Source organism: Kogia breviceps, chromosome 10, assembly GCF_026419965.1.
Source record: "Kogia breviceps isolate mKogBre1 chromosome 10, mKogBre1 haplotype 1, whole genome shotgun sequence".
Lineage (NCBI taxonomy): Eukaryota > Metazoa > Chordata > Mammalia > Artiodactyla > Physeteridae > Kogia > Kogia breviceps.
Window position 1 is genome coordinate 82,777,288 of NC_081319.1, and position 27,320 is coordinate 82,804,607.

Consider the following 27,320-nt stretch of genomic DNA (forward strand, 5'->3'; position numbering starts at 1 on the left):
GACCCTAGATTAAAGACACTAATGTGAAAAAGAAAAAAAAAAAAAAACAGTACCAGGAAACAAATAGATAAATTTTTATATAGTCTTTGTACAGGTAAGAATTTTCTAAACATGAAATCAAAGGCAGAAACCATAAAAGAAGATATTTGTAGATTTGCCATTATAGAAATCAGAAAATGCCATAGAAAATACTGAATATAAGAAGCAAACTGGTGAAGAAGCAGGTTCCTTGTACCCCTGTCAAGAATATTACAAAGGGAGCCAAAAGGAACAAAGCCCTACTTAGAATCCCAAAATAACCTAAAAAAATTAAAATTAGGAAGAATGCTCCAGAAACCTGGAAGGAGTATCTTCTGTTTATTCTTCCTGCCACAGGTAAACACCAGCTATGTGTATGCAAAATAACAGAAAGCCCATGTGCATCATAAGCCTATGAAGAGGATGGAGTGAATACTAGTTAACTCCCCTTCCGGGCTCCAGTTTCATCACCTCTGAGATGAAAGTAACAATCCCAGTCGTTCCTACTTCACAGAGTTGTTGTGAAAGTTAAATGAGAGGAAAGAATGGGAAGCAGCTTTGAAAATTATAAAGTGCCAGGATCTTGGTAAAAATCCAATTTTAACAAATACTGAATATAATGTCCAATCCAGTGATACTCCTTCTTCAGGACCAGGCTGAAAGTAATACTATTAATAATATTGCTTTGATGATACATGTAGAAGAATTCTCTTTGAAGGAAAAAATCACATGCTCCTGCCTATGGAGCATTCCATTTACTTAACAAAGCTGAATTTCTTTCGGTACTCAAAAATGTAAAAAATGTATGTAAAATCTAGACTACATTAACCATTTAATAAGCTAAAAGAAGGTTACTAAGACTGAAAAGCACCGCAGTGAGGGAGGAGTGAGGGTTGGAGAACACAGCAGTAGATGCAGGCAGAAACCTACATTAGAGAGGGTGCTATAACCATGTTAGAAATTTTGGACTTTTCCCCAAGGACAACAGGAAGCCACTAAAGGTTTTGAGCAGAGGCGTGATGTGAACAGATCACCCTGTGATCTGTTCATCATCTGTGCTGATGAACACAGATCATCTGTGAAAAGATCACCCTGGCTCCAGGGTAAACAATGAATTGGAGAGGGCCGAAAACAGCAACTAAAAGATAAACTTACAAAGCTTAAACAATAGTCCAGGCACAAGTTTATGGCATCATGAACTAAGGTAATAGCCATGGAAGTGGAGAGAAGTAAATGAGTTACCCAAGAATTAAAATCAAGACCTAGTGATGGACACAATATGGGGAACGATAGAGATGGGGGTATCAAGAATGACAAACATGTTTCCAGATGACAGATTACTGAAAAGCAATAAACGCCATCCCAGCCTTCTTAGAATAGCGAGGCAGCTTCATCAAATCAAAACTGTAGGCATATAATTAATAATAATAATAATAATAATACTTACTGAGTAACTACTCAATGCCTGTCCTTGTGCTAAGTGCTTTACATGTTTTGTTATATTTAAACCACCTAACAGCACCATGAGAAATGTTTTAGAATCATCTCTCCAACTTGTATATGGAAACTGAAATACTGAAGAGTTGACCTTTTCAAAGACCACCCGACAGTTAGTGGTAGAGATGGCATTTGGAGCCAAGCAGCCTACTTCCAGAGTCCTCGCTCCTAACGCTCATCCAGAGGAAGACGAGTGAGTGCTCTGTGACTGAGCAAGGCCAAGTTCATCTGGAGAAGATGCAGAATGTCAGCCAAGATCCTCATGACCTAGGAGGAGAAAGGAAACTACAGAAACCTTCAAAGGAAGACATGGATCTCCCTTGGAAAGTTTCGTGTCAAGACAAGATGCTTGCTACCTTCCTGGATTATGTGTCTAAGATATGATACAGGGTCAGTTATAGAAAATGGGATCCACTTTAGTAACGGCGATGCGTCAACTTGACTGGGCTTTGGGGTACCCAGAGAATTAGCCTAGCATGTCTGGAAGGTGTGTCTGGATGAGATTAACATATGAATCCATAGACTGCAGTAAAGCAGATTGTCCTCTCTAATGTGGGTGGGCTTCATCCAGTAATCCATTCAAGACCTGAATAGTACAAAAAGCCTGAGTGAGCTGGAACTCCTGCCTAACTGCTGAGTTGAGACACTGGTCTCTTCCAGGCTTCAGATATGGACTGAAACTCTGGCTCTTTGGTTTCCAGCCTGCTGGCTTTTGAACTGCAACGAACACCATGGACTCCACTGGTTCTCAGGCCTTTGGACTCAATCTACAGCTACATACAAATCAGTTCTCCTAGGTCTCAGCCTCTATAATCACATGAGCCATTTCCTTATAATAAGTTTCTTCATATGTATATATATTTACGTATATATAAATAGGTGAATTAGTGAATGAATAAGTCACTGTATAGTCACTGTAGGCAGGGTGCTCCAGATAAATAGAACCAATGTGATATCCATATATCTGTATCTATATCTATCTATATACCTATCTATCTATACGTATATATATGATATCACATTGGTTCTATTTATTGGGAGAACCCTGACTAATACAGAGACTTGTACACTCATGACTAACACTGCCAAAAGGAAGTACAGAAAAACCTTTAGAACCATAAGGGCTTAGATAGGAATTTTAAGGCCTTATGTACTATTTCCATTACTTCATTCTATCAACGGTTAGAATTTTAGAAGGAAGTAGTTCACGGTTCTAAAACAAATCCATTGTTCTAATTTGAGAAATACCTTCCTAATTTATCTTTCATATGGTCTAAAGACTCTACTATACTACCAATATTTATAACATGCCAATGACTCTGCTTTTAAGTCCCAGGGGATGGAAAATTCACCAGGCCAAACAAAGGGGAGGTCTCTATTTTTACTCTCTTCCCCTTACAAGGATAGGGAAAGGGGCCCAGGAGGCAGTTCCCTGGTTTCTGCCTCCTATTCAAGAAAGGCCTGGAATAGGTGGGCAAGACCAGCTCTCCCTTTAGCATTGGGGCAAGTGTGTTCTCCTCTCTTCTTGGACTGACTGGCTATGCTGGACTTGTCTTCCATCAAGGGCAAAGTTCCCAGTGTCTTGTGTGGCCTTAGGGATAAGGAAGGAACACAAGCTTGTTGTCCATGCCCTTCATAGCTTAGTCAAGAATTAGTCACATGATACATCGTTGTTCACAAGAGGTTCTCTTTGGCTTGGGCCAAACCCTAATATATAATAGTGATACCTTAGCTGGGCATTCCCCGGGATGTATTGATACATATTTACACAAGAGTGGCCAGTCCAGATCAAGATCCATGTGGTCCTGAATCCCCTAACTAAAAACTATCTCACAAATCAACCTGATACTTTCAATAACACGCTCTAAATATAATTGAATCTAGAAAATATCACAACGTTGTTAGACATTTTTTAATTCTAAATTTTCTATTGTGTTTCTATCAATAGTGAATTTGGTTTTGCTTAGTGAGTAATTGATTGGAATTTTTCTTATTTTCCTAGCCAAACTAAACAGGCTTGAAATATCCAGTAAAATTTTATTAATTTTCAATTCCAAATTAGTAAAAGTAGTAAAAATGTCAGATTGTCAAATATTTTTAAAGTAGACAAGCTATTGTTTTTACTTGCTCATTCTCTTATTCTGGTTAGATACACACCTCTAATTTTAAGGAATCATCCTCTCTCAGTCTCAGACCATGTAGTTCTGGGGGGTCAATCATACGCTTGCTCCATCACAGCCAGTAAGAGCATCACTTCCCCAGCCACAGTAGCAGCTTCAGTGATGCGCTTATGACCCAAACAGGGTCAAAGTTAATCCTGAGTCTTCTGCTTAAGTTTTTCATTCAGTTATTCACACAACATATACTTCTTGGAAGCCTACTATGAGTCCAGCCACCGTTGTAGGGATTAGGATATTGTCAATAAAAAACAAAACAAAACAAAACATGAAAATCCCTGCCCTCATGATACATACATTCTACTAAGGAAAACACTAGAATAAGTACAATAAATACCACAAATAAATTGTATATAATATGTTAGTGTTAAAAGCCAAACGGGGAAAACAAAGGGGTTGTGAAATTTTGATGAGGGGAAATGTTGGAATTTGCTCAGAAATAGTCATTGGAAAAGAGCCCTTATTTCATCTGTAGCCACAGGGGCCTATTTCTACCTCTAGGAGTCAGATTGGAAAAGGAAGCCAGTTCAGGAGAAAGCAGAACCTAGAGCTGCAGAGAAACAAAGGCCTAATGACTTCATCAAAGCACCTAGACTCAGCTGTGCCTCCAGTTGTTTTAGTTATATGAGGCAATAAGTGCCCTTATTTTTTGTTCGTATTGGGTTTTCCGTCACTTGCCACCAAAAAAGACCTGACAAATGCCAAGATGTTCAGGTATATATAGAAACTTAAAGTATCTTATAATGTGTTTCTAAGTGGGATTCCTGCTGTACTCGGATTATTGGGATAGCTAGAACTCATTTCTAATTAGCATTATACATTTACATGTAAACACCTAAAACGCTAAGGACCTTAAAAACAGCATGTTCACTTTAAAGTATTTAAATGAGTTCCTTAAGGCGTGCTTTATACTCTTAATGGAAGGAACCCTTTCTAATCCATTGTTCCAAGGTCACTCTAGTCCAGATCAAGCAATTACAAATTTTAAGTTATCTCAGTTAAGAATCAATGAGATTTTACCAGATATGTTTCTTCTATTGCACATATAGAAGAGTTGTATTTTGGATTTTTTTGAAGCCTTGTTGGGCAACAGAGAAAATTTCTGCCTCACTTTTGTTGGTTGTGTTGGTGATATTTTCAGAGACACATAGTTAAGGACCAATCCTCAGATACTCTGAATAGAGAACCAGTCATTAGTCACTGGCCATCCTACATGCCGAGGGTTCCAAGTCCACCAGAACCACGCTCACCAGCATTAACTTGACTGAGTAATTACCATCTGCCACAACATACCAGCTGACCAGAACTGCCATGCTGGACTGAAGTGTGTTTGAATTTAAGATTACAGAAAGCAACGAATAGGGTTTTAATTTCTCTCATCCTTCTTCCTCTATTTCTCCTTTCACTTTGATCTTACTTTCTTCCCACCCCTAAATCAAATAAAACCACACACACACACACACACACACACACACACACACACACACACACACAGAGACCAGCTGCTTTCCTTTTCAACCTAATATCCTTTTGCAGCACCCTTTCACATATATAGCAAACTGTTGAGCACAGACTTCTAGTCCCCCAAACCCACCAAGAGGACCCAGGCCAGGGACAAAAGATGATAAGCACCCACATTGTATGTGAGCCATAAACAGACAGGGAGCAGACATTTCCTTGGGGCTTATTTAAAGGAGGCTAATCTAACTCCACCATCTGAGCCGCATGTGGACCGACCCCAGCCCCCAGCTACATGATCAACCAAGAGAGGAAATTCAAAGAAGTTCTCAGAGATGGGGGTGAGTCATTAGCCTCAGTGAACAGCCACGGCCTTTTCCTCTCCTTCCCATACAGGGAGATCTGAGGCTACTTCTCTCCATTTAAGCAAAGAAAAAGGGCTTCAAAAGTACCAGTCATAACAGTTGCCTGCAAGAAAAGGAGACTGGCTTCTTTTTCCCAGGTTGGATGTCTGCATATGCAGCATATGTGTGGGCTACCCATGCTTATCTGAGTGGGGGAGAGGAGACTTAGAGAGACAGAGGAAACGGCGCCGAGAGGAACATCTCTGGTGTCTAAAGATTTGTAAGTTTCCTCTGGATCAAGTGGATTCTGGGGAAGGTAGCTTGACTTGAGCCACATTTCTGGTGGAAGCTAAGGGGACTGCAAACCCAGGTGGGGCTTGCACACTGGAAGACAGTGGGAAGATTTCCTATAGGACTCCAGTGGTCGAGGAGAGAGAATCACCAGTCAGACAGTATTATCCAGAGAGGCAGCAATGCCCAGCAGAGGATACAACTGCATAGTTCAGTAAAAGGCTGGCCAACCTTCTTGCCTCATCTTTCTACTTGCCCAGCACCGGCCTCACCTCTTCTACCTGCCCCAGCACCGAGAGACCACAAAATAAGAAGGATGGATCATATGGTAATTCTATTTTTAGTTTGCTGAGGACCCTCCATACTGTTTTCCATAGTGGCTGCACCAACTTACATTCCCACCAACAGTGTAGGAGAGATGTAAGCTATTATATATAAGATGGATAAACAACAAGGCCCTACTGTATGGCACAGGGAACTATATATTCAATATCCTGTGATAAACCATAATGGAAAAGAATATACAAAAAGAATCTGTGTGTATATATACACATATATATATATACACACACACACATATATATGGTGAATCACTGTGCAGCAGAAATTAACACAGCATTGTAAATCAACTACGTTTCAATTAATAAACGAAAAAAAGATGAGCTACTTGAATCATTTTTAGTCACTATTTTAACAAAAGAACTCTTTCTTCCAATGAAATATTACTTTAACACAAATTTAAGCTAGAGATAAAAGCAGTGAAGCAATTACTTGAGCAAGTTAAACCTCTATAGCTTGATCCTCAAATACTTCATTGTTGGCAGAACCCCTGAAGTTCCCCCAGGAAACATTCAGATTTTGTGGAGCCCGGTAGGAAAACCACTGCCCAGGACACACGTATCAACTCCATGCACACAATATTGTGCTTCCAGACAGCCTGATACCCTTTAGCAACAGAATATGAGTGTCCATAGGCAGTACTCTTAGAAAGCATGGAGTTTACATACAGATATTTGGTACTTTGAGAAGGGAAGCAGACTGTATTTAAACCTGCTTATTTAAACTCCTTTTTTCCTATTTATTCCTACAAAAGTCTCCTGTTCATAACATTATACTAGTGTTTTCCTCAAACATGTTCCCACATTCTCGCTTTTCCCAGAAACTTCCATATATATTTAATGCCTGATCTTATAATTTCTTGAAAAGGACAAAGACAGAAGTCCATTCAAGGCCAGAAGACGGCTTTTTCTCCTAAGAAACTGTCAGCCAAATTTCTCAGGGAGGATCTGGAAATGAAGTGAGAGACATTGATAAATTTCCCTTCTGAACAATCAATAAAAGCCCCACCATCCTGTTCAGACTCCCACTGTGGAAGCAAGGGCCGTAATTAGATTGTCAAAAATTCAACTTGCCCAAGCTGACAGCAACCCCCTCGAAAGTGACGTGTGATTGGCACTCGGTCTGGGGTGGTGAACCTGTAATTGGCAGACCGAGGGTGGGGAGCAAAAAGCAAGCGTGAAATTTCCTCATTGAAAACAGCCCCCCAAACCCCACACTGATGAAGAATCTGTGACCCTTTAGTCATATTCACATAGCAAAGTGTGCAGCTGACAACTTACTAAGCCATCTAACCTCCACCACAGATTCAGAACCCAGCCTGCCCCATCCACTCCCAAACCCAGAGAAAGAGGAATGTCGTTCCTTCACGACCTCCAAAGCTAAAACCTCTCTCTTGCTGTGATGAAGAGGTAGACAAGAACATGAATAAGGAGAAGAATCTCCAGACACAGATGGACCCGTGCCAAATAGAAGTCCCTCCATCCCTCACCCCTGAAAGAAACTATGAGATCATAGGCACAGGGGACTCACTGCTTTGAGGGGAAAAATATCATGAGAATAGCCATAACTAACAGCGCTGTAGTGTTAACCGTGTGCCAGATACTTTGGAGCAGTTCACAAGCAGTAAATCTATGAGGTGGGAACTATGTTTTCCTGGTTTTATAGAGATTGATTTGCCCAAGGTCTTAGGTGATGAATGGCAGAACTGGACTGATTTCTGACTCCAAAACTTACATAAACCACTAAAAACAGCATTTCTCCACATGTAGTCAGTGGGCCCCCTGAATCAAATCACCTGAAGGTTCCATTGAAATGCACATTCCTGGGCCCATGCCAAGCCCACCAAGTCAGATTCTGGAAGAGAGGTACAGAAACCTCTATTTTTAAAATCCTCCATGCACTAAAGTTGGTGAATCTCCTCCCTACAGCATCCTGGGAAGCTGAGTGAATGTTGGGTCTTTAGGGACCTTCTGGATGGAGCAAAGCAGTGAAGCAAGTTGCTCACTGTTTTGCATACTTGACAGCAAAAGAAAATTAGTTTTTCCCTAAAGCCCCAGTGTCACCAGATCCACCTCTGGCCCTGGAAAAAGGCCAGTGAAATTATGTAACGATTTTAACCGTGATATACCACCACACCGCCAGAGGGGAAGTCTGTTTGAGACCTCAGGTGGTGAGGAGAGAGAAGGGAGAGGATTGATGAACCGCAGGCTGTGACTGGGATTCTCTGCGGGATTCTCTGCCAGAGAAGGCAGAAGGGAATCCCTCTCACCCAATGGCTAAGCTCTTTCCTACATACTATTTCTTTCAAATGGATGAGATGCGGCAGCATTACCTCAATGAGGAAAACAGCTTGATTTCACCTGTGTTCAGTGTGCAAGTTCTGTGGTTCATGAGAGATTCTACTCAGGCCTATATTGACAGGGCTGTGGGGAAATGGGTAAAACAGCCATTGATGACACCCTAGTCCTGGGAATACAGGAAAGGAGAGGTGGAGGAAGAGGAAGGACAGGGAAAAAGAGGAGAGGAAGAGTGTTGGGAGAGGAGGAGGACGGAAGAAGACGGAAATGAGGGAAGCAGGGGAGAGGAGGTGTCTGCACTCTCAGTATCCAGTAACATCACCAAGATAAAGTAGCAACACTTGTAACTTCCAGAATTCTCAAAATACATTAGAAATATCTACTTTGCTTTAATTGCCCCATCTTAATTATAAGCAGTGGTCCTAGGGATTTTCTTAACTTGACATCTGTTAAAACACAAAGGTTAGGAGCACAGGGTACATTTACAATACAAGCACATAAAGGTATATTTGTAAACTCTTTTGCTGATCCTTCATAATAGAATGTGAGAAAAAAAGGGAGGCTGGAATGAAAGAAGCCGAGTAAAAGAATTAGGAGGGTTTCATTCTTCTTCAGGTGAATTTCCATTTCGAGCAAGAGTTGTGCCATCTGCATCTTATGGGACAGTGGCTCTCAAACCAGAGGCTCCCTGTTAAGCTTCAGGATACTTCAGATGGCCTATGGGCTGGTTGAAACACTGATCTGTGCCCTCTTGTTCTCCAGCTGTGTTTTCTCAACGGTAAACAGCAGCACATTGGGTTGGTGACCTAACTGGCTGTTAGACTATAGCAAACACTCGAAGACCATCGCTGACCTCTGAATAGAAAGAAGCCCCTCATGGATCCTGGGCTACAAGCTTGATACAAGTGCTTGCTGAGGAATATGGGAAGAAAAAGGCCCTCCCTAGAAGTAGAATACAATAATCAATATTGTAGGTATTTTGAATTTCTGTCTAATCCTTACAAAATTTGTCCCCAGTGTGTATCACTCTGGCTGGTCCATGGTCAACACTTAATAAATGCTTGATGATAAGATCTCACTTCCTCTCATAGTAAGCCAAAAAAGGCAAAAGAGGGCTTTTAGTAGACAATGATTGAGGGCCACAGTTTGTGATGGACAGAGCCTTAATGGAGCAAGAAGGGTGACTCCTCAGCATAGCCACATGCCATGCCTAGAATAAACTACTCTGTGATAGGTGGCAGGGTCTTATTTTGCTACGTCAGCACAGAAATTCCAATGTAGAGAATGTCACATTTTCTGGAGATCAGGCTACTATCTGGTGCCCACATTTTTGATCTGACTTTGGCTCGTGCTATGTAATCAAATGTATATAAGCATCCACTGAAAGACACTCCAAGCTCATCATGTTATACTTACATTTTCTAGTTGATACTAAGGATTATCCTGGCACATTTAGTAATTTCCTGAGTCTCAAGGAAAATAAAAATGTCCATTTTGCAAAGTGGGATGAAGTTATCAAAAGGCAAAGGAAATTGTAGCAGAAACACATTATAGTCTAATTTCTATTTTTTCCCAGGAATCCGTAAACACCAACCCACCTGTAACAAAATTCTAGGTAGAACTCTAACTGAACCCTGTTCCCAGGGGGGTGAAAACAGCAACAACAACAACAAAGTGAAGTTGTCTCTGCTTTGGGCTGCCACCAGTGTACACAGCCATGCGTGTAGGCTAAGTAACAGTAAGTAACCATATTGGTCAGTTTTTACCGGGTTAAACTGCAGCTGCAAACACAAATCCCAGTGGTTCATGACAACAAAGGTTTATTCCTCACACACATACATAGGAGCAGTATGCAGCTCTGCCCAAGCTTAAGGAGCTGCCCCCATCCCTATGGGGGATGAGCTGTTCTCAAGCAGAAGGAAAAGAGAAAAATGACCAAAGTATCACAATGGCTCTCAAAACTTATGCTTGGCCATGCAGTACATCATTTCTGCTCACATTCCATTGACCAAAGCAAGTCCAAGGCTAAGCCCACTCTCAGCAGGACAGGGAGGTATGCTCCACCCACGGGGAGGCACTGAAAGTCACCTGACAGTGGGCAGAGGTGACAGAAAGGAGGGCAAATAACTGAGAACCACAGTACACTCTGCCATGAGTATCATCACAGTTAATATTCCTTATTTAAGGAAACAGTACTCATGCTCTAATTGACTTTGTTGCCTCTGTGACTAACAACCAAAGAGATGGAAGTAGTTTTATCGTTTTCCCCATTGTCTGAACCTTGGCTAGACACACACAGCTCTACCTCAGTTCCTCTGGTCAACTGCCTCACTCACCATGCAGGGAAAGTGTTCCATTCCTCACAGCCAGGAACTTGACTCCATACGGAAAGAAGGGGGTAGAGTGGGAACTCCCGTAGAGTTTGATCTGAGCTTTGCCTTGGAAGGGCTTGTCCTCGGATCCAATCCTGAGCTCTCCACCATCAGAAACAAGGATGGAGTGTGCTCTGAGCTCGATGGGTCCTGGGTCCAGGAAAATCAGCTTTCCTCCTAATAGCCAAAGAGAATACAGTCAGTCTCTGGGAGAATGAGGCTAACTTCCTTTTGACAGTTCCAGTGTCTGATGAAATCCTCTTCGTTTATATACTTCTGCTGAAATTTAGACTCATTTTATCTTGCCTCCTCTTCTAGAACCATAGTTGAGTGGATCAGACACCCAGGTGCAGAAGCACTATATTACTAATCTAGCTTAGGATGGCTATCACAATTCACAGCAGCTTCATTTAGAGTTTGTTTGTTTGTTTGTTTGTTTTTACGGTACGCAGGCCTCTCACTGTTGTGGCCTCTCCCTTGCGAGGCACAGGCTCCGGACCCGCAGGCTCAGCGGCCATGGCTCACCGGCCCAGCCGCTCCGCGGCATGTGGGATCTTCCCGGACCAGGGCACGAACCCGTGTCCCCTGCATCGGCAGGCGGACTCTCAACCACTGTGCCACCAGGGAAGCCCTAGAGTATTTTTAATGACAATAACTTAAATGCCTAGAAATTTAGGACTGGTTAAATAAGAAACGAGAAGGTCACCGTTTTTACCATGTAACAGCAGCTTAGAAAATTAAGTTTAAAAACACTGGGAAATAGGAAATAAGGAATAGAAAAAATATGCCAACATTATAAGAATTATAGTACAAGGAACTGTAATTAGGAGGCACTATGAAATTTTTAACACTTTAGCTGACCAGCATCCATTATCCTTTTCTTTGGACAATAGACACTGATTTCCACAAGGAACTGTTCTGCTCCATTGAATAGAGTTGAGTGGGACTGTCAAACATGGTGTCGTATCCTACCATCAACTGAGTCATGTACCCAGGCTTCAAAAGGAAATCTGGAGCAAGCAAATCTCCCTCCCCAGCCTGGAGAAAATATCATGCCTTGGCCCCTTACCCACGTATATTTTCCTTCATAACTCTTAGCATCAGACATACTATATATTTACATGTTTACTCTCTGCCCTCCCACCCCCCAGGAATGCATGCTTCATGAGGGCGCTTATCTGCCTTGTCCACTTCTACATTCCCTGTGTCTAGAACAGTGACTGGGAGAAGGTTGGCACTCAATATATAATTGCTGAGTAAATGAACAAATGGTTATATCCTTTTAGAGTATCTGTTTTAAGTACCTGAATTTCCTTACACACACACACACACACACACACACACACACACACACACACACACACACATACTCACTCCCATTTTCTCAGAAAGGATATTGTTATGACATTGAATCAGTAAGTCCATACATTGTCTCAATGAGCTAAAGGTAAGCCCAGAATGTGGGGGAGGCAAGTGGCAGAAGTGGCTCAAAAGGCAGATTCCACAGGAAGAAGGAGGGTCATGGTGGGGGCCAGTGAAGAGCAGAGACTCCATCTGCTAAATGTAGTCCTGAATCCAAGGTACCAAATCCTTGAGTTGGATTGTTGTTTTGTACTTAAACACGTGCTAGAGGAATGAGAAAAAGCGAAGAAAAAGGCCAAGACGCTTTTAGTCGTTTCTGTTATCTCCATCTTAGTACAGAGATAGTGACCAACACAGATGGAGGCCACTCCTCCCCAACCTTCTGTTCTAACATTCTCTTCAGCTTTCCTTGGCTCCTTTATCTTTGTTCCTAAAGCCCGAGCCACACACCATCAATAACAGTCACAGAGTGTTTACTTGGATTCAACCTCTAAAGTGCTCTTTCCTTTCAGCCACATTTCAGAACAACACACCCCCGTGGGTAGCCAGTTTCACCATCTATAAATTGTCCATGGCTAGAATTCTTCCCTCAGAGATTTATGGTGAGATTTCTTGAAATGATGCTTGTAGATCCCTGGTCCTGGGTCTGACCTAGTAGACACTTAATGCAGTGGTGTAATAGCCCTACTAGACCACCTCCTTCCAACACCTCACCCTCCGTTGTCCGGACGTCCCTTTTCAAACATGGCATAGAGATCACAGTCTAAGGTAATTGACCCAAGAAGCAACTCTCCTTTGGTGACCTAAAGGCATGATGCTTGAGTGGCACCACACTGCTTACCAGACTTCCAAAGGGCCTGCTAGCAATTCTGACCTTAATTTTTCCTTCCATTTTCATCACAATGACAAGAATAATCATTAGAAATGCAATCATATCACGCATCCTGCTGTGAACAAGAGGGAAGGAATATGACCTATAGTACAGGCCACCTTCTTGAGTTCACTAGAACTTTTTCACTCACAGCCATGTGTCATTAATGTCCCAACTAATTATCTTCAACTGGTGGACCATGGGTTGGGCAATGGGTCCCACCATTATGAACAGTCAGGAAATCTGAATCTGAACCGAGATGAACCAGTGATGGAGACAGGATATTGGATTGGTTCCTGTCCCCTCTGCTACTGACCTCTGAATGACCCTCAGTAAGTGTCACAAAATTGCTGGGCCTCAGACTACTCCGTTTCCAAATCTGTCCCACTCACTGCTGAGGGATGGTCTGTTTGCCCCTTGGCGATGTGAAGAACAGAATTGTTCGTTTGCTGAGGCTCCTTCCAGCTCTAGAACGTTTGGCATCTGCATCTGCAAAGATGCCGGCGAGTGTGCATTTGACACTGATGGAGACAGGGACCTCATGTTCTCTCGCCACCACCCACCCTGCAGGGAACTTTGAATATCACCACCTACCCTGTAGGGAACTTTGAAAACCACTTGAGGAAGGGATTACCTGCACAGTCAGGAATTCAAACGAGTTTATGGGGAAAGCAAGGGAGCTGACACGTATTAAGCACCTACCATATGCCAGTACCTTTAGCTATGTTGTTTGAAATGACCTTCCAAACAAGCCCAGGAGGTGATGTCATGCTCCGTATTTCAGAGCTGGGGGAGGCAGAGCAAGCATTAGAACCAGGACCACCTGACAGAGGCCCTCACGCTCTATCCACTTTGCAAACCCTCCCAAGTAGCTTTTTCATTAATTAGGAAATTAACTTCCATTAATTATTTCATTAATTTCATTATCTATCACAGTCACTTTTAAGGAAAAACACGTGTCAACTTAAGTAACTTTGCCTATGGCTTGTTCATCTGTGGTTTATTTTAATTTTGTTAATGTAGATATACCTCACCTCATTCCGAAAAGGATTTGAGGCAGATTACAAGGATTAGTGGGTACATTTATAACCTGGGTTTTGTCCCTTATACCATCAAGCGAAATGTTAAATACACTGAAGCAAACTGGTAGATATTTGAACATGTCGTTCACTGACAGGAACTAATTATGACGCTAATGAAGGGAGAAAAGCTCAGCCCCAAAACATGAATGACTTGTGTTGTCAAGAGTACTATAAATAGGACTAATTAATTAATGCAATAATCGCTCTTCCCTGCTAAAAAAGCCTTCCCTCCTTACTTTATCAGTGGCAGGTACGTATAAGAAACCTAGGTAAATAAAGGAAGAGAGTTTGATTCGGAATTCAGCTTATTTGGGTTGATATGTGATAACCAAGGCGAAAGTTTCTTGGTGTGAAGGAACGGAAAGTTTATATTTAATCTGTCTCTGTGCCAAGGCCCCAAGTGTTTTCATCCTCACACTGTATTAGCTTAAGTCAAATATACAGCAGGCTGCTTTAAAGGATAGTTATTTGAGTATGGGAGAGCAGTGGGAGGACTTTATTCCTCCACTTTATAGAGCTCAACCCCATTTCTGAAAGCTGAACTAAAGAGCAGGGCTGAAATCAGCCTTTGGCTGTGACCCTTACATTGCTTATTATGATTGTTCATGAAAGCTGAGTATGTCCCATGAGTGACCTTGGGCAATTTTATAAAAATCAATCAACCGGGGCTCCCCTGGTGGCGCAGTGGTTGAGAGTCCGCCTGCTGATGCAGGGGACACGGGTTCGTGCCCTGGTCCGGGAGGATCTCACGTGCTGCGGAGCGGCTGGGCCCGTGAGCCACGGGCGCTGAGCCTGCGCGTCCGGAGCCTGTGCTCCGCAACGGGAGAGGCCACAACAGTGAGAGGCCCGAGTACCGCAAAAAAAAAAAAAAAAAAAAAAAAATCAATCAACCATCATTATTGTTACTTCCCCTCCAAAATAAATAAATGAACACAACTTTTTACATGTAATCACTTCTTCCCATTAAACATCTCTTTTATTTCTTTTAAAGGGAAGTAAAAGAGACTTTTAGCAGCTAGCTAATGTTTGCAAAGTACATCAAAACCTGCTTTGGGCTAACCCTACAATTAGCCATCCTCTGTAATAACAGCAAAATGATTCTGTTGTATGTGTGCTTTAAAGAAAAACAAATACACAGTTCTAACTATTTTCCCCCATACAGAAAACATTCAGAGTATAAGTATTTTACCTTACAAGAATACTCCTCAAAAGAACTGGGTATACCTTCTATCCCAGTTTTTTCCCTCTAGTCTCTTTGGAACCCTTCCCAGCTGTGCCTTTTCCTGGCCACTCCACCAAAACTGGTCCTGTTGAGGCCACAAATGACAACCACATTGCTGAATCCAAGGCGGGATGCTCAGTGCTCACCTTTCCCGAGCAGCCAGCAGCATCTATCATACTTGTTCACTCCTTTCTTGATACTCCTTCCCCTTGCCCACCGAGCACTGTGCCCTCCCAGATGCCCTCGCACCTCCTGAGCCTTCCCTCCTGACCTCCTCTGCCTGATTGATTCTTCCTGCTTGTCCCAACCACTGACACTTGGAATGTCACAAGACTCAGTCCCTTGATCACTTTTTTTCTCACCTTGTCTTAAGGTTTTAAACCCCATCATATGCTCATCGCTGATAACTCCCAGATTTACATCCCTAAGGCCCACCTCCACCCTCAGCTCAAAGCTCATCGCCCCAACTGCTACTTGACATCTCCGCCTGGATGTCTCAAAGGTTTCTCAACTTAGCATGTCCACAAAGTGAGCTCCTCATCTTGCCTCACAGTCCTTCCCTGTTCCATAAATGGCAACTCCATCCCCCCTTTGCTCAGTTTGAAAGTTTGAAAGTCCTTTGCTTTGTTTGAAAGACTCAGCGTTCACTCTCTCTCACACCACAACCAAAGCTCCAGAGAATTTTGTTCATTCTTCCTTCAAAATATCCCTGTGATCCAACCCTGTCTCACCACCTCCACTCCTATCACCGGGGTCTAAGTCACCCTCATCATCCCCAGGTAACTCTAAAAGCCTCTTAACTCAGCTCTTTTCTTCTGCCCCTGCCCCCACCCCAGGGTCTACTCTTAAAACAACAGTCACTGTGATTTTTTTAATGTAAACTTTATCACATCACCTCTCCGCTGGAAATTCTCCAACGGTTCCCACCACACACAGAGTTAAAGCCCACCAAACCCTGCAGGGCTGGCCCTTTCTGGCCCCTCTCCCTCTACTCTCCCCTGGCTCACAATCCTCTGCCACCATGACCCTCTTGGTCCCCTAACTCACGGTCTTTGCCCTCACTGTGTGCAAATCCTCACAACCACCACCAAACCACAACCCAGCTCCCTGTCCACCTTCCCTGCTGCATTTTTCTCCATGCTGCTCAGAAAATCTAACAAAAAATACAACTTGCTGAGTTGATTGTTTTCCTTATAGAAATAAACTCCATGAGAGCAAGAATTGTGGTCTATTTCATTCAGAGCTGCAGCCCCTGTGCCTAGAACAGTGCCAGGCATATGGGGAGCTGGGAAAGTGGTCACTAAATACGTGTGGAATAAATAGTAGTTAAAGTTACAGAAGTGAATGAGGTCTCCCTAGGCGGACACGAAGAGTGAGAACAGAAGAGAGACAAGACTGTCAAATAGTATTTAAAGACTAGACTCAAGAGAGGAAGTAGAAAGATTTTTGCATGTGAGTCAAAGAAACAGGTGAATTAGGAGAAGAATCGGAAGGTTGGGGTGGGTTCCTAGAAGAGCTTTAAGAACTGGGGAAAGTGGTAGATGATGATGGCAAATACTTAGTGTCATTTTGAGGAGGATCTGGGGGAAAAGGGTGCAGAGCAAGAGTGCACTTGGTTAGGACGTACATGCCAGGTGATGAAATGAACTCGGGGGGAGTGACTTCCATTTTAAGCAGAGGGAAAGCCAGAGATGAATGAAGGCAAGATGCAGGGAGAGAGATCTGATGACCCCCAATTCATTAGATCAATCTGCATCACCAAACTAGATACTTCCTTTAGTCAAAGCTTGAACTGTCTAAATTTTCAGATGTAAGTTATCCAATTTACTTATCTCTGTGGATGAGACTCCATTCACCTTTTTGTGTCAACTCTGAATAATTCCTTAGAAAGTTTTGTATCCTGTATTTTGTTACCTTTCCAGTAATTCCCCAGGGGGAGCCTGTGGAATTCCCTTTCCCTGGAGAATTAGAGATGATCATCCATTCAGGATGCACGGGGTCCTGCTCTGCCTGGATAAGGAGGGCAGACTGAGTGACTGGGCAGAGTTGGGGCACCGTGCTGCACCCTACTGCACCCTACAGCACCGTGTTGCTGTGGAGGTGGGTGTCAGGAGAAGGTTAGGAAAAGAAGGCTAGCATTCAGGGAAGGCAGCCACAGCCCGGAGCCTGCTTTCTGATGGGGACGCACACAGCTTCCTTTGTTGGTCAGATCCGGATTAGGCTTTTGCCTGATCCACTGGAGCAGAGCCTGGAAGCCTTCGAGGTGGGCTTGTCCCCAGCCAGAGAGGCGGAAAATCAATTTGGCTGGCAAATGAGATCCCCCAAGAGCTCAGCGCACACTCCGTAATCTTATCCACTAGCAGCTCAGGAAATAGACGCCTGGGCCCTCACATATTCATGGGGGAGGTGAGGCATAAATCAGGCTTTAAGGATTGGGGGCAAAGGCAATGGACTTTCTGGCTGGCTACTAATTAATCAAGCACAGAACACCTCAGCCTAGCAACCTAGGAGTGAGCCACACACACACACAGGCTACTGCCACTTTTCTCAACTCTATTTTCATTTCAATTAAAACAGATATCAAATGAAATTCTCCCCTTTAGCCGATGCTGCTTACGCATCCCCCTGTTCTTCCGTTAATTAAAAAATATGCTTATTGCAATACTTGCCAGAATCACTTTAATGGTATTTTAATTGTAAAGTCTCTGCCTGATTAAAAAAAGAAAATATGAACCAGAAAGTGTTTGCAAAAATGTTCTCAGGATGCAAGAAAAGGATCACACACCACCCCGAATGGATGCCACATACTAATTCCTTAATTAGCCTGGCACCGCTAGTCACGTGGGCAATGTGGAGGAGAAAACATATCAGAAATAAAATCATTGACTCAGAGCCACGAACAATAGGGAGGAATCATTTTCATCAGCTCGGTTTTCCCTGGTAGGAGAGACAAGTGCATCTAACTAAAAATACCATGCTCAGGACAGGCCCAGTCAATGTAGCCAGACAGATTTTTTTTTTTTTTTTTTGTGGTACACGGACCTCTCACTGTTGTGGCCTCTCCCATTGCAGAGCACAGGCTCCGGATGCACAGGCTCAGCGGCCATGGCTCACGGGCTTAGCCACTCTGCGGCATGTGGGATTTTCCCGGACCGGGGCACGAACCTGTGTCCCCTGAATCGGCAGGCGGACTCTCAACCACTGCGCCACCGGGGAAGCCCCATACAGATTTTTTTCCACTGTTCTTTGGGACTGTTCCTTGGGAAAAGAGTAGCTGGGCCAAAGGCACATATTAATCAAACTATCAAAAATTAAATACAGGGCTTCCCATATGATCATCTCAATAGATGCAGAGAAAGCTTTCAACAAAATTCAACACCCATTTATGATAAAAACCCTGCAGAAAGTAGGCATAGAGGGAACTTTCCTCAACATAATAAAGGCCATATACGACAAACCCACAGCCAACGTCGTCCTCAATGGTGAAAAACTGAAACCATTTCAACTAAGATCAGGAACAAGACAAGGTTGCCCACTCTCACCACTCTTATCCAACATAGTTCTGGAAGTTTTAGCCACAGCAATCAAAGAAGAAAAAGAAATAAAAGGAATCCAAATCAGAAAAGAAGAAGCAAAGCTGTCACTCTTTGTGGATGACATGATACTATACATAGAGAACCCTAAAGATGCTACCAGAAAACTACTAGAGCTAATCAATGAATTTGGTAAAGTAGCAAGATACAAAATTAATGCACAGAAATCTCTGGCATTCTTATACACTAATGATGAAAAATCTGAGAGTGAAATTAAGAAAACACTCCCATTTACCTTTGCAACAAAAAGAATAAAATATCTAGGGATAAACCTACCTAAGGAGACAAAAGACCTGTATGCAGAAAACTATAAGACACTGATGAAAGAAACTAAAGATGATACAAACAGATGGAGAGATATACCATGTTCTTGGATTGGAAGAATCAACATTGTGAAAATGACTACACTACCCAAAGCAATCTACAGATTCAAAGCAATCCCTATCAAACTACCACTGGCATTTTTCACAGAACTAGAACAAAAAATTTCACAAATTGTATGGAAACACAAAAGACCCCAAATAGCCAAAGCAATCTTGAGAACGAAAAATGGAGCTGGAGGTATCAGGCTCCCTGCCTTCAGACTATACTACAAAGTTACAGTAATCAAGACAGTATGGTAGTGGCAAAAAAAAAAAAAAAAAAAAAAACAGAAATATAGATCAGTGGAACAGGATAGAAAGCCCAGAGATAAATCCACGCACATATGGTCACCTTATTTTGATAAGGGAGGCAAGAATATACAGTAGAGAAAAGACAGCCTCTTCAATAAGTGGTGCTGGGAAAACTGGAGAGGTACATGTAAAAGTATGAAATTAGAACACTCCCTAACACCATAAACAAAAATAAACTCAAAATGGATTAAAGACATAAATGTAAGGCCAGACACTATCAAACTCTTAGAGGAAAACATAAGCAGAACATTCTATGACATAAATCACAGCAAGATCCTTTTTGACCCACCTCCTAGAGAAATGGAAATAAAAATAAACAAATGGGACCTAATGAAACTTAAAAGCTTTTGCACAGCAAAGGAAACCATAAACAAGACCAAAAGACAACCCTCATAATGGGAGAAAATATTTGCAAATGAAGCAACTGACAAAGGATTAATCTCCAAAATTTACAAGCAACTCATGCAGCTCAATAACAAAAAAAACAAACAACCCAATCCAAAAATGGGCAGAAGACCTAAATAGACATTTCTCCAAAGAAGATATACAGATTGCCAACAAACACATGAAAGAATGCTCAACATCATTAATCATTAGAGAAATGCAAGTCAAAACTACAATGAGATATCATCTCACACCAGTCAGAATGGCCATCATCAAAAAATCGACAAACAATAAATGCTGGAGAGGGTGTGGAGAAAAGGGAACCCTCTTGCACTGTCGGTGGAAATGTAAATTGATACAGCCACTATGGAGAACAGTATGGAGGTTCCTTAAAAAACTCAAATAGAACTACCATACGACCCAGCAATCCCACTACTGGGCATATACCCTGAGAAAACCATAATTCAAAAACAGTCCTGAACCAAAATGTTCATTGCAGCTCTATTTACAATAGCCAGGACATGGAAGCAACCTAAGTGTCCATCAACAGATGAATGGATAAAGAAGATGTGACACATATACACAATGGAATATTACTCAGCCATAAAAAGAAACGAAATTGAGTTATTTGTAGTGAGGTGGATGGACCTAGAGTCTGTCATACAGAGTTAAGTAAGTCAGAAAGAGAAAAACAAATACCGTATGCTAACACATATATATGGAATCTAAGAAAAAAAAAAAAGGTCATGAAGAACCTAGGGGTAAGATGGGAATAAAGACACAGACCTACTAGAGCATGGACTTGAGGATATGGGGAAGGGGGAGGTTAAGCTGTGACAAAGTGAGAGAGTGGCATGGACATATCTACACTACCAAACGTAAAATAGATAGCTAGTGGGAAGTAGCCGCATAGCACAGGGAGATCAGCTAGGTGGTTTGTGACCACCTAGAGGGGTGGGATAGGGAAGGTGGGAGGGAGAGAGACACAAGAAGGAAGAGATATGGGAACATATGTATAAAGCAGAAACTAACACACCATTGTAAAGCAATTATACTCCAATAAAGATGTTAAAAAAATTAAAAAAGAGAGTAGCTAGGCCAGGTTAATTGGCTTCCAGTCCTGACAATCCTATATGGTTTCCTCTATTGTTTTAGGCTAGTAGTTCTCAAACTTGAGTCCATCAGAATCACCCAGAGGTCTTAAAACACAGATTGGTGGACCTTGCTCCCTCAGAGTACATTTGCTTTGAGGCCCAAAAACGTGCATTTCTAGCAAGCTCCCAGGCGATGCTCTTGCTACTGATCAGGGAGCACACTTTGAGAACCACTGCTGTAGGTAAATTAAGCTTGTTCTAGATGTCCACAGTCTAAAACCGGTTGAAAAATACAAAGCTGGAATCGCAGATTAATTCACTTTGTCATTCAACTAACATTTGCATTTATTTCCAAGCCCTTCTGCTAGGTGCCATAATAAAAATGTTAAAAATACACTTTCAGAAGGTCACAGTGAAGTTTAATTGCTCCAGGTGAATAGAAATACCCTGGTTTTAGTGAACTGGCCAACTTTACAGGTAAGCAAGAAAGAAGATTATGGTGATGACTCAGCCTTTTACTTTTTCTATAAAACATAAAACTCATGAAGTTAACCTTATCAATGAATTAACTCTATGCTAATTACAAAGTCTAAACATATTTGTGGAAGAGAAACATTTAAAGGAACTCAAAACACTGAGATGTAAATAAATGCCTTTTATTATAGCTACTGTTGTCAATTACTACTTAACTAAACCTTGATTTCCTTTCTACCTCCAGAAAATCAAAACTTCCTTTTACCAACAAAGTTTCTGATGTTTAAGTTCTGAAGCCCCTCAGCTGTTCCATGGATTCTTAGAAAGTCACTTAAGACCTCAGAAAGAAAGGAGAAAACAGAGGGGAAGAAACTGTCTTCTCTAGCCACATAAAAATCTCCGTAACTACGAAGTTACTCACATTGATTCAAATAATCTCCTTCTTTCTCTATATCAGTCAATTAGCATTGATCCAATCACATATTTTTACCAGCCCTGCAACCTGATACGTTTTTCTGAGCAATCTGTTATTTAAAAGGTCCCAAATATAATTATTCTCTGAATATTGTAACCATGATTCAGCTACAACATAATAATTTTAGAAATGAACAATAATAGTCGTTCATAGTACTTATTTAAAAAACGAGAGTACATCCTACCTTTACTTGACCCCCAGGAATATTAAAGTACATTGGAAATGATAATAATGAAAAGCTGTCTTCAGTATATTTCAGTCTGCACAAGAATCCCAGATACATAAGCATCCCAGATTTCTAACTTCAATCCCAGTCTGGGTAAACAGGATGTGAGAATCATTTATCAACAAATGAGGTGGATAGGTAAAAGGAGAAACCAAGTCCTGAAGCACATTGTAAGCCATATCATGGTGTTTAGACTTGATGTTAAAGGCTAACAGAAAGTCCCAGAAGGGTTTTAAAGAAGGATGTTTGAAATATTTATCTTTTGTTACTGAAAATATTGTAGCTTCCGTGCTAGGAAAGGACTGGTCCCTTTCAATAGCATCTTTCATGTTACAATATCCAAGTTGTCAAAACATAAACTGTAAATTGTTTAATATCTATCTATCTGTCTGTCTGCCCATCTACTGAAAGCAAGTCCTTTCTCATAGCAGCAGCTTATCTTTCATTTAAGGCTAATCAAGTATGTCTGGGACTGTTCTCTGGAGGTAAATATTGTCTGACTGGGAAAAATAAGGGGTTTCAGAGCCAAGTGTCCCCCACATTAAAAAGCCTTTGTCTCTGATCTCCTGATACACAAATAGTAAATGAAATTGGTCACTGTCTGGACTAATCCACTAACATTTGAGGATACCAGGAAGGACTCTGATTACAGAGAAATTCACAACCAACATTAATCTGCCTCTTCCGGTCAGAAATTCAGTCATTCAACAATTATTTGAGTACCTACTATGTGCCTGGAAATATAATGATCCTGGCAATACAAAGGTAAGCAAAAAGCAGACCTGGCTCCTGCTTTCTTCAGCTTTCTTGCCTAGATCGCACCTTGCCAAAAGGTAAAGGGCAGAAAAAACACACCCTAATATTAAATTTGTAAAGAATTAACATAAAAGCAATTCATATAAAAGTTATATGATTTGTATATGAATGATATTAAAGTTCTTAGCCTATGAAAACTTCTATCAGTGATCCACTTAGCTTTGGATATAAGCAAGGTCCCCTCTCATAAAGTAAGTAACACCAACTTGTTGCCAAGAAAAGACTGACACAAAGAGATGCACAAAATTAAGGGAGTTAAGGGTGAATTTTACAAAACTCAGGTAAATGTTTTCTGGTGCTGACTTCTCCATCTGGCTTCCACTTAAGATCATTGCACAGCCCAGGCCCTTCTCAGCAACATGCTTGAAACTATGGGAAGGAAGTTTACCAACTCCTTTACCACACTTCCCTCTCAGGGCTACAGATGAACAACATTAACAGCTGGTAGACATTTATTTATACAAGCCACTCTCCTCCTGTACAGGGAGGAAGTCAACACCATTTCTATTTTGTACACTGATTTGAGGCCCAGATCCTTAACCAAAGCCGCAGGAAAGTCCATGGGTGCCTCATATTTGAACTCAGGCCCCCTGTTTGCTGACCCAGCCCCAATCAGACAACCTTGTCATCGTGTCTGTACATAATCATCCCACTTCCTGCCTTGAAGGGTAGCTTTCAGCTGCAAGAAGAGTCAATTCACTCAATCTCCTTTTGCAGCCAACTTGCACATTAAGTTATTTTAAACTTAGCCATTTGAAACAAATTTTATCAGTTCACAAAACCCTCCCATGTTGACCAAGACATTCTATAGTTAGGAGAGGAAGAAAAAAAATATTAATGCAGGGTATTTCATTTGTATCCAATGCCTTCAGATGGATTTCCTTTAAATCCAAGCTGCTGTCAGTGAAGTCTTAAAACTGCAGACATGGGATAACCTGCCCGTAACTCCCAGGGTCCTGAGGCACAGAGAGACCACACAGGATGTCCCAGGAAGCCCTGTGTCACAGCATTGCCAGATCACTGCATTGTAAAGCATTATCTGAAGCATGCACCTACTGAAACTGAGGTCGGTTTGGTTCTAATTAGAAGGAACCAAGTGTACAAACCCTGGGATAAAAAGGCTGTGCTGGATACAGCACTTAATACCTCGCTCCGAAATCCTCAAACCCTTGACTAAGATGAAGAAACTGTAGGAGACACACAGATGGCCAACAGGCACATGAAAAAATATTCAGCATCGCTAATAATCAGGGAAATGCGAATCAAAACCACAATGAGATATCACATCACACCTGTTAGAGAGGCTATTATCAAAAAGACAACAAATAACAAGAGCTGGCGAGGATGTGGGAAAAAAGGGAACTCTCCTACACTGCTGGTGGGAATCTAAGTTGGTGCAGCCACTGTGGAAAGAAGTTCCTCAAAAAACTAAAAATAGAACTACCATATGATCCAGCAATTCCACTTCTGGGTATTTATCTGAAGAAAACAAAAACACGACTTCAAAAAGATATATGCACCCCTGTGTTCATTGTAGTGTTACTTACAATAGCCAAGGCATGGAAACAACCTAATGAATGGATAATTAAAATGGGGTGTATATACACGTGTGTGTGCGTGCGCGCGCACACACACACACACACACACACACACACACACACACACTGGAATATTGGTTAGTGATAAAATAGAATGAAATCTTTCCATTGCAACAACAGGGATGAAACTTGAGGGCATAAGGCTAAGTGAAATAAGTCAGAAAAAGATAAATACCATTTGATCTCACTTATATGTGGAAGATAAAGAACAAAACAAAACAAAGAAACAAACAAAAGACAGACAAATCTGAGCTCATAGATATTGAGACCAGATTGGTGGTTGCCTGACGTGGGTGGGTGAGAGGTAGGCGAAATGGGTGAAGGGGGTCATTATTCTAGTTATAAAATGAACATGTCCTGGGGATGTGATGTACAGCATGGTGACTACAGTTAATAACACTGTATTGTATCTTTGAAAGTAGCTAAGAGAGTGGATCTTGCAAGTTCCCAAGACAAAGAAAAAAATTTTGTACCTATCTATGGTGACTATTGTGGTGATCATTTTGCAATATATACAAATACCAAATCAGTATGTTGTACACCTGAACTTTATATAATATGTCATTTATACTGCAATAAAATTTTTTTTAATTTTTAAAAAAGAAACTCTACAATGAACCCAGTAGTTGGTCGAGAAAAGGTGGCTCATCTCAATAAACCAAGAATATGCATTGCTAGACTATAGAAATCGCCAGTATAATAGACTAAAAAGATCTAAGTGTCCTCAAAACTGTGAACTAAAAGAAAGAGTTTGGAGAAAACGAGACCACATTCCCAACTGCAGCAGAAAAACACTCTTCCTCAAAGTCAAAATACCAAGGAGAATGGAGGCAACCTCGTGGATAACTCTGCTACTTCCACCTCTGTATCCTTCCCTCTCTTGCCATAGAAAAGCATTTCAATATGCATTCTGAAGATAACAGAGGCAGAAGCCATCTGAGGTCTTTATTGCCCAGCTAATTCTTTGAGTAATCCAGTTTGCTTTATATATAGAAGCAGCCACTAGCTGTAAATAAAATTGCAACTTAGGCCTGACATTCAGCCATCTCTTCTGTTATTCCCTTCAATCCAAAAGAAACAACAGCTTGTGCTGGGCCAGACCCTGTACTAAGGGCTTTAGAAACATTCTTTCGGGCTTCCCTGGTGGCGCAGTGGTTGAGAGTCTGCCTGCCGATGCAGGGGACACAGGTTTGCGCCCTGGTAAGGGAGGATCCCACATGCCGCGGAGCGGCTGGGCCCGTGAGCCATGGCCGCTGAGCCTGCGCATCCGGATCCTGTGCTCCGCAACGGGAGAGGCCACAGCAATGAGAGGCCCGTGTGCCGCAAAAAAAAAAAAAAAAAAAAAAAAAGAAAGAAACATTCTTTCATTTAGTACCCAAACATCCATAGGAGTCAGATGATACATTGTAGTATGGCTACACAATAACAAACAGTAAATGTTAGCAATCACTGTCCCTGCTGCTATGACTAAAACAGGCCTTACTCTAAAGAGGAGAAATTTGAGGCTTATAAAGGCTGTGCAACTTGCCCAAGGTCACAAAGCCCATAAGAAGCAGAGCCCAGATTCAGACTCAGTTCTTTCTGGCTCAAAAGCCTGCCAAGCATTTAACTGCTTTGGTATACACCAGTAGACCAAGAAATAGAAAATCACATGAAAGGAAGCCAGTGTACTATTAAACAGCACAAGTTTCTGTGCAAGCCTTGTAAAATGAAGGCATTGTGAATAATAAGAAACTACAGCATGTCTTCCTCTTGAAAGCCCAACACCAAGGGAAGAGGGGTTTCTAGAGTTCATCCTCCCCTAATTGACCCTTTATTAGTCATCAGCTCTAGACCACTTCACATCAAGCTGCTTGACCACCAGGACAGAGAGTCACTGCTTCATTCAGAAAATATGGATGCTTCCCCAGCTACAGACCACAAACCCAAGATCCTTGCCCAGAATCCATAATAGTGCACGCAAGAGGGTGACGTTCCGTCTCTGTTATTATGGCTCATCATAATTACCTGGAATAAAATAATAAATTTTAATTCAGCGACGCCTATGGCCGTTGGGCATCTTAACATAAAAGAATGAAAAATATAATTAACTAAATCAAGGCAATATGCCTATTTCCATCCCAGCTCATTAGTATTAATTGATGGGGTTAATTCGCTTTTGTGTTTAACAGTACCTCCTAAAAAATAATTTAAAAAAAAAAAAGGAGAGAAGGAGGAATGGAGGGAAGAAATAGAAATGGTAAGTAGACAAAAGTTCTAGGTCTTTTGCTAATTAAGATGAAATCATAAGAGATATAGCTGAAGCTCTTATCAGGGTCACAAAATAATGTGCCATTTTTTCCAAAAAGTTCAGGAATCAGTACATATAGCAGCATAAATAACAGTGAAAACTTAGTTTTGGGGTGCCATTTCCCAATTGCCTCAAAGAAATTTATAATCCTCCTTTCTACTAAAAGTTTTACTTGTAAGAAAAAAAAGTGTGTTCTATTTTATACACGGAAGCATAAGGAAGGCACAGAGAGTTCAGAACTCTCAAGGTAGAACTGTTGGTTTTCCTGATGGAGGAGCCTAGTCCCTGTATATATTGGGATTCTGGTTTCCATGAATGGAAAAAATATGGAGGATGCAATATCTTCATAAAGTAGTTCCAAATGCA

General features: G+C 41.6%; 1 protein-coding gene across 1 annotated transcript in view; it reads right to left on the bottom strand.

Annotated features, from left to right (window-relative positions):
• PKHD1 (PKHD1 ciliary IPT domain containing fibrocystin/polyductin) overlaps positions 1 to 27,320 on the bottom strand; it is a 420,109-nt gene that overhangs the window by 252,353 nt on the left and 140,436 nt on the right. Inside the window, exon 36 of the mRNA XM_059075914.1 lies at positions 10,758 to 10,970. Coding sequence (XP_058931897.1) covers positions 10,758 to 10,970 — 213 coding nt within the window. The remainder of the gene's footprint in view (positions 1 to 10,757; positions 10,971 to 27,320) is intronic.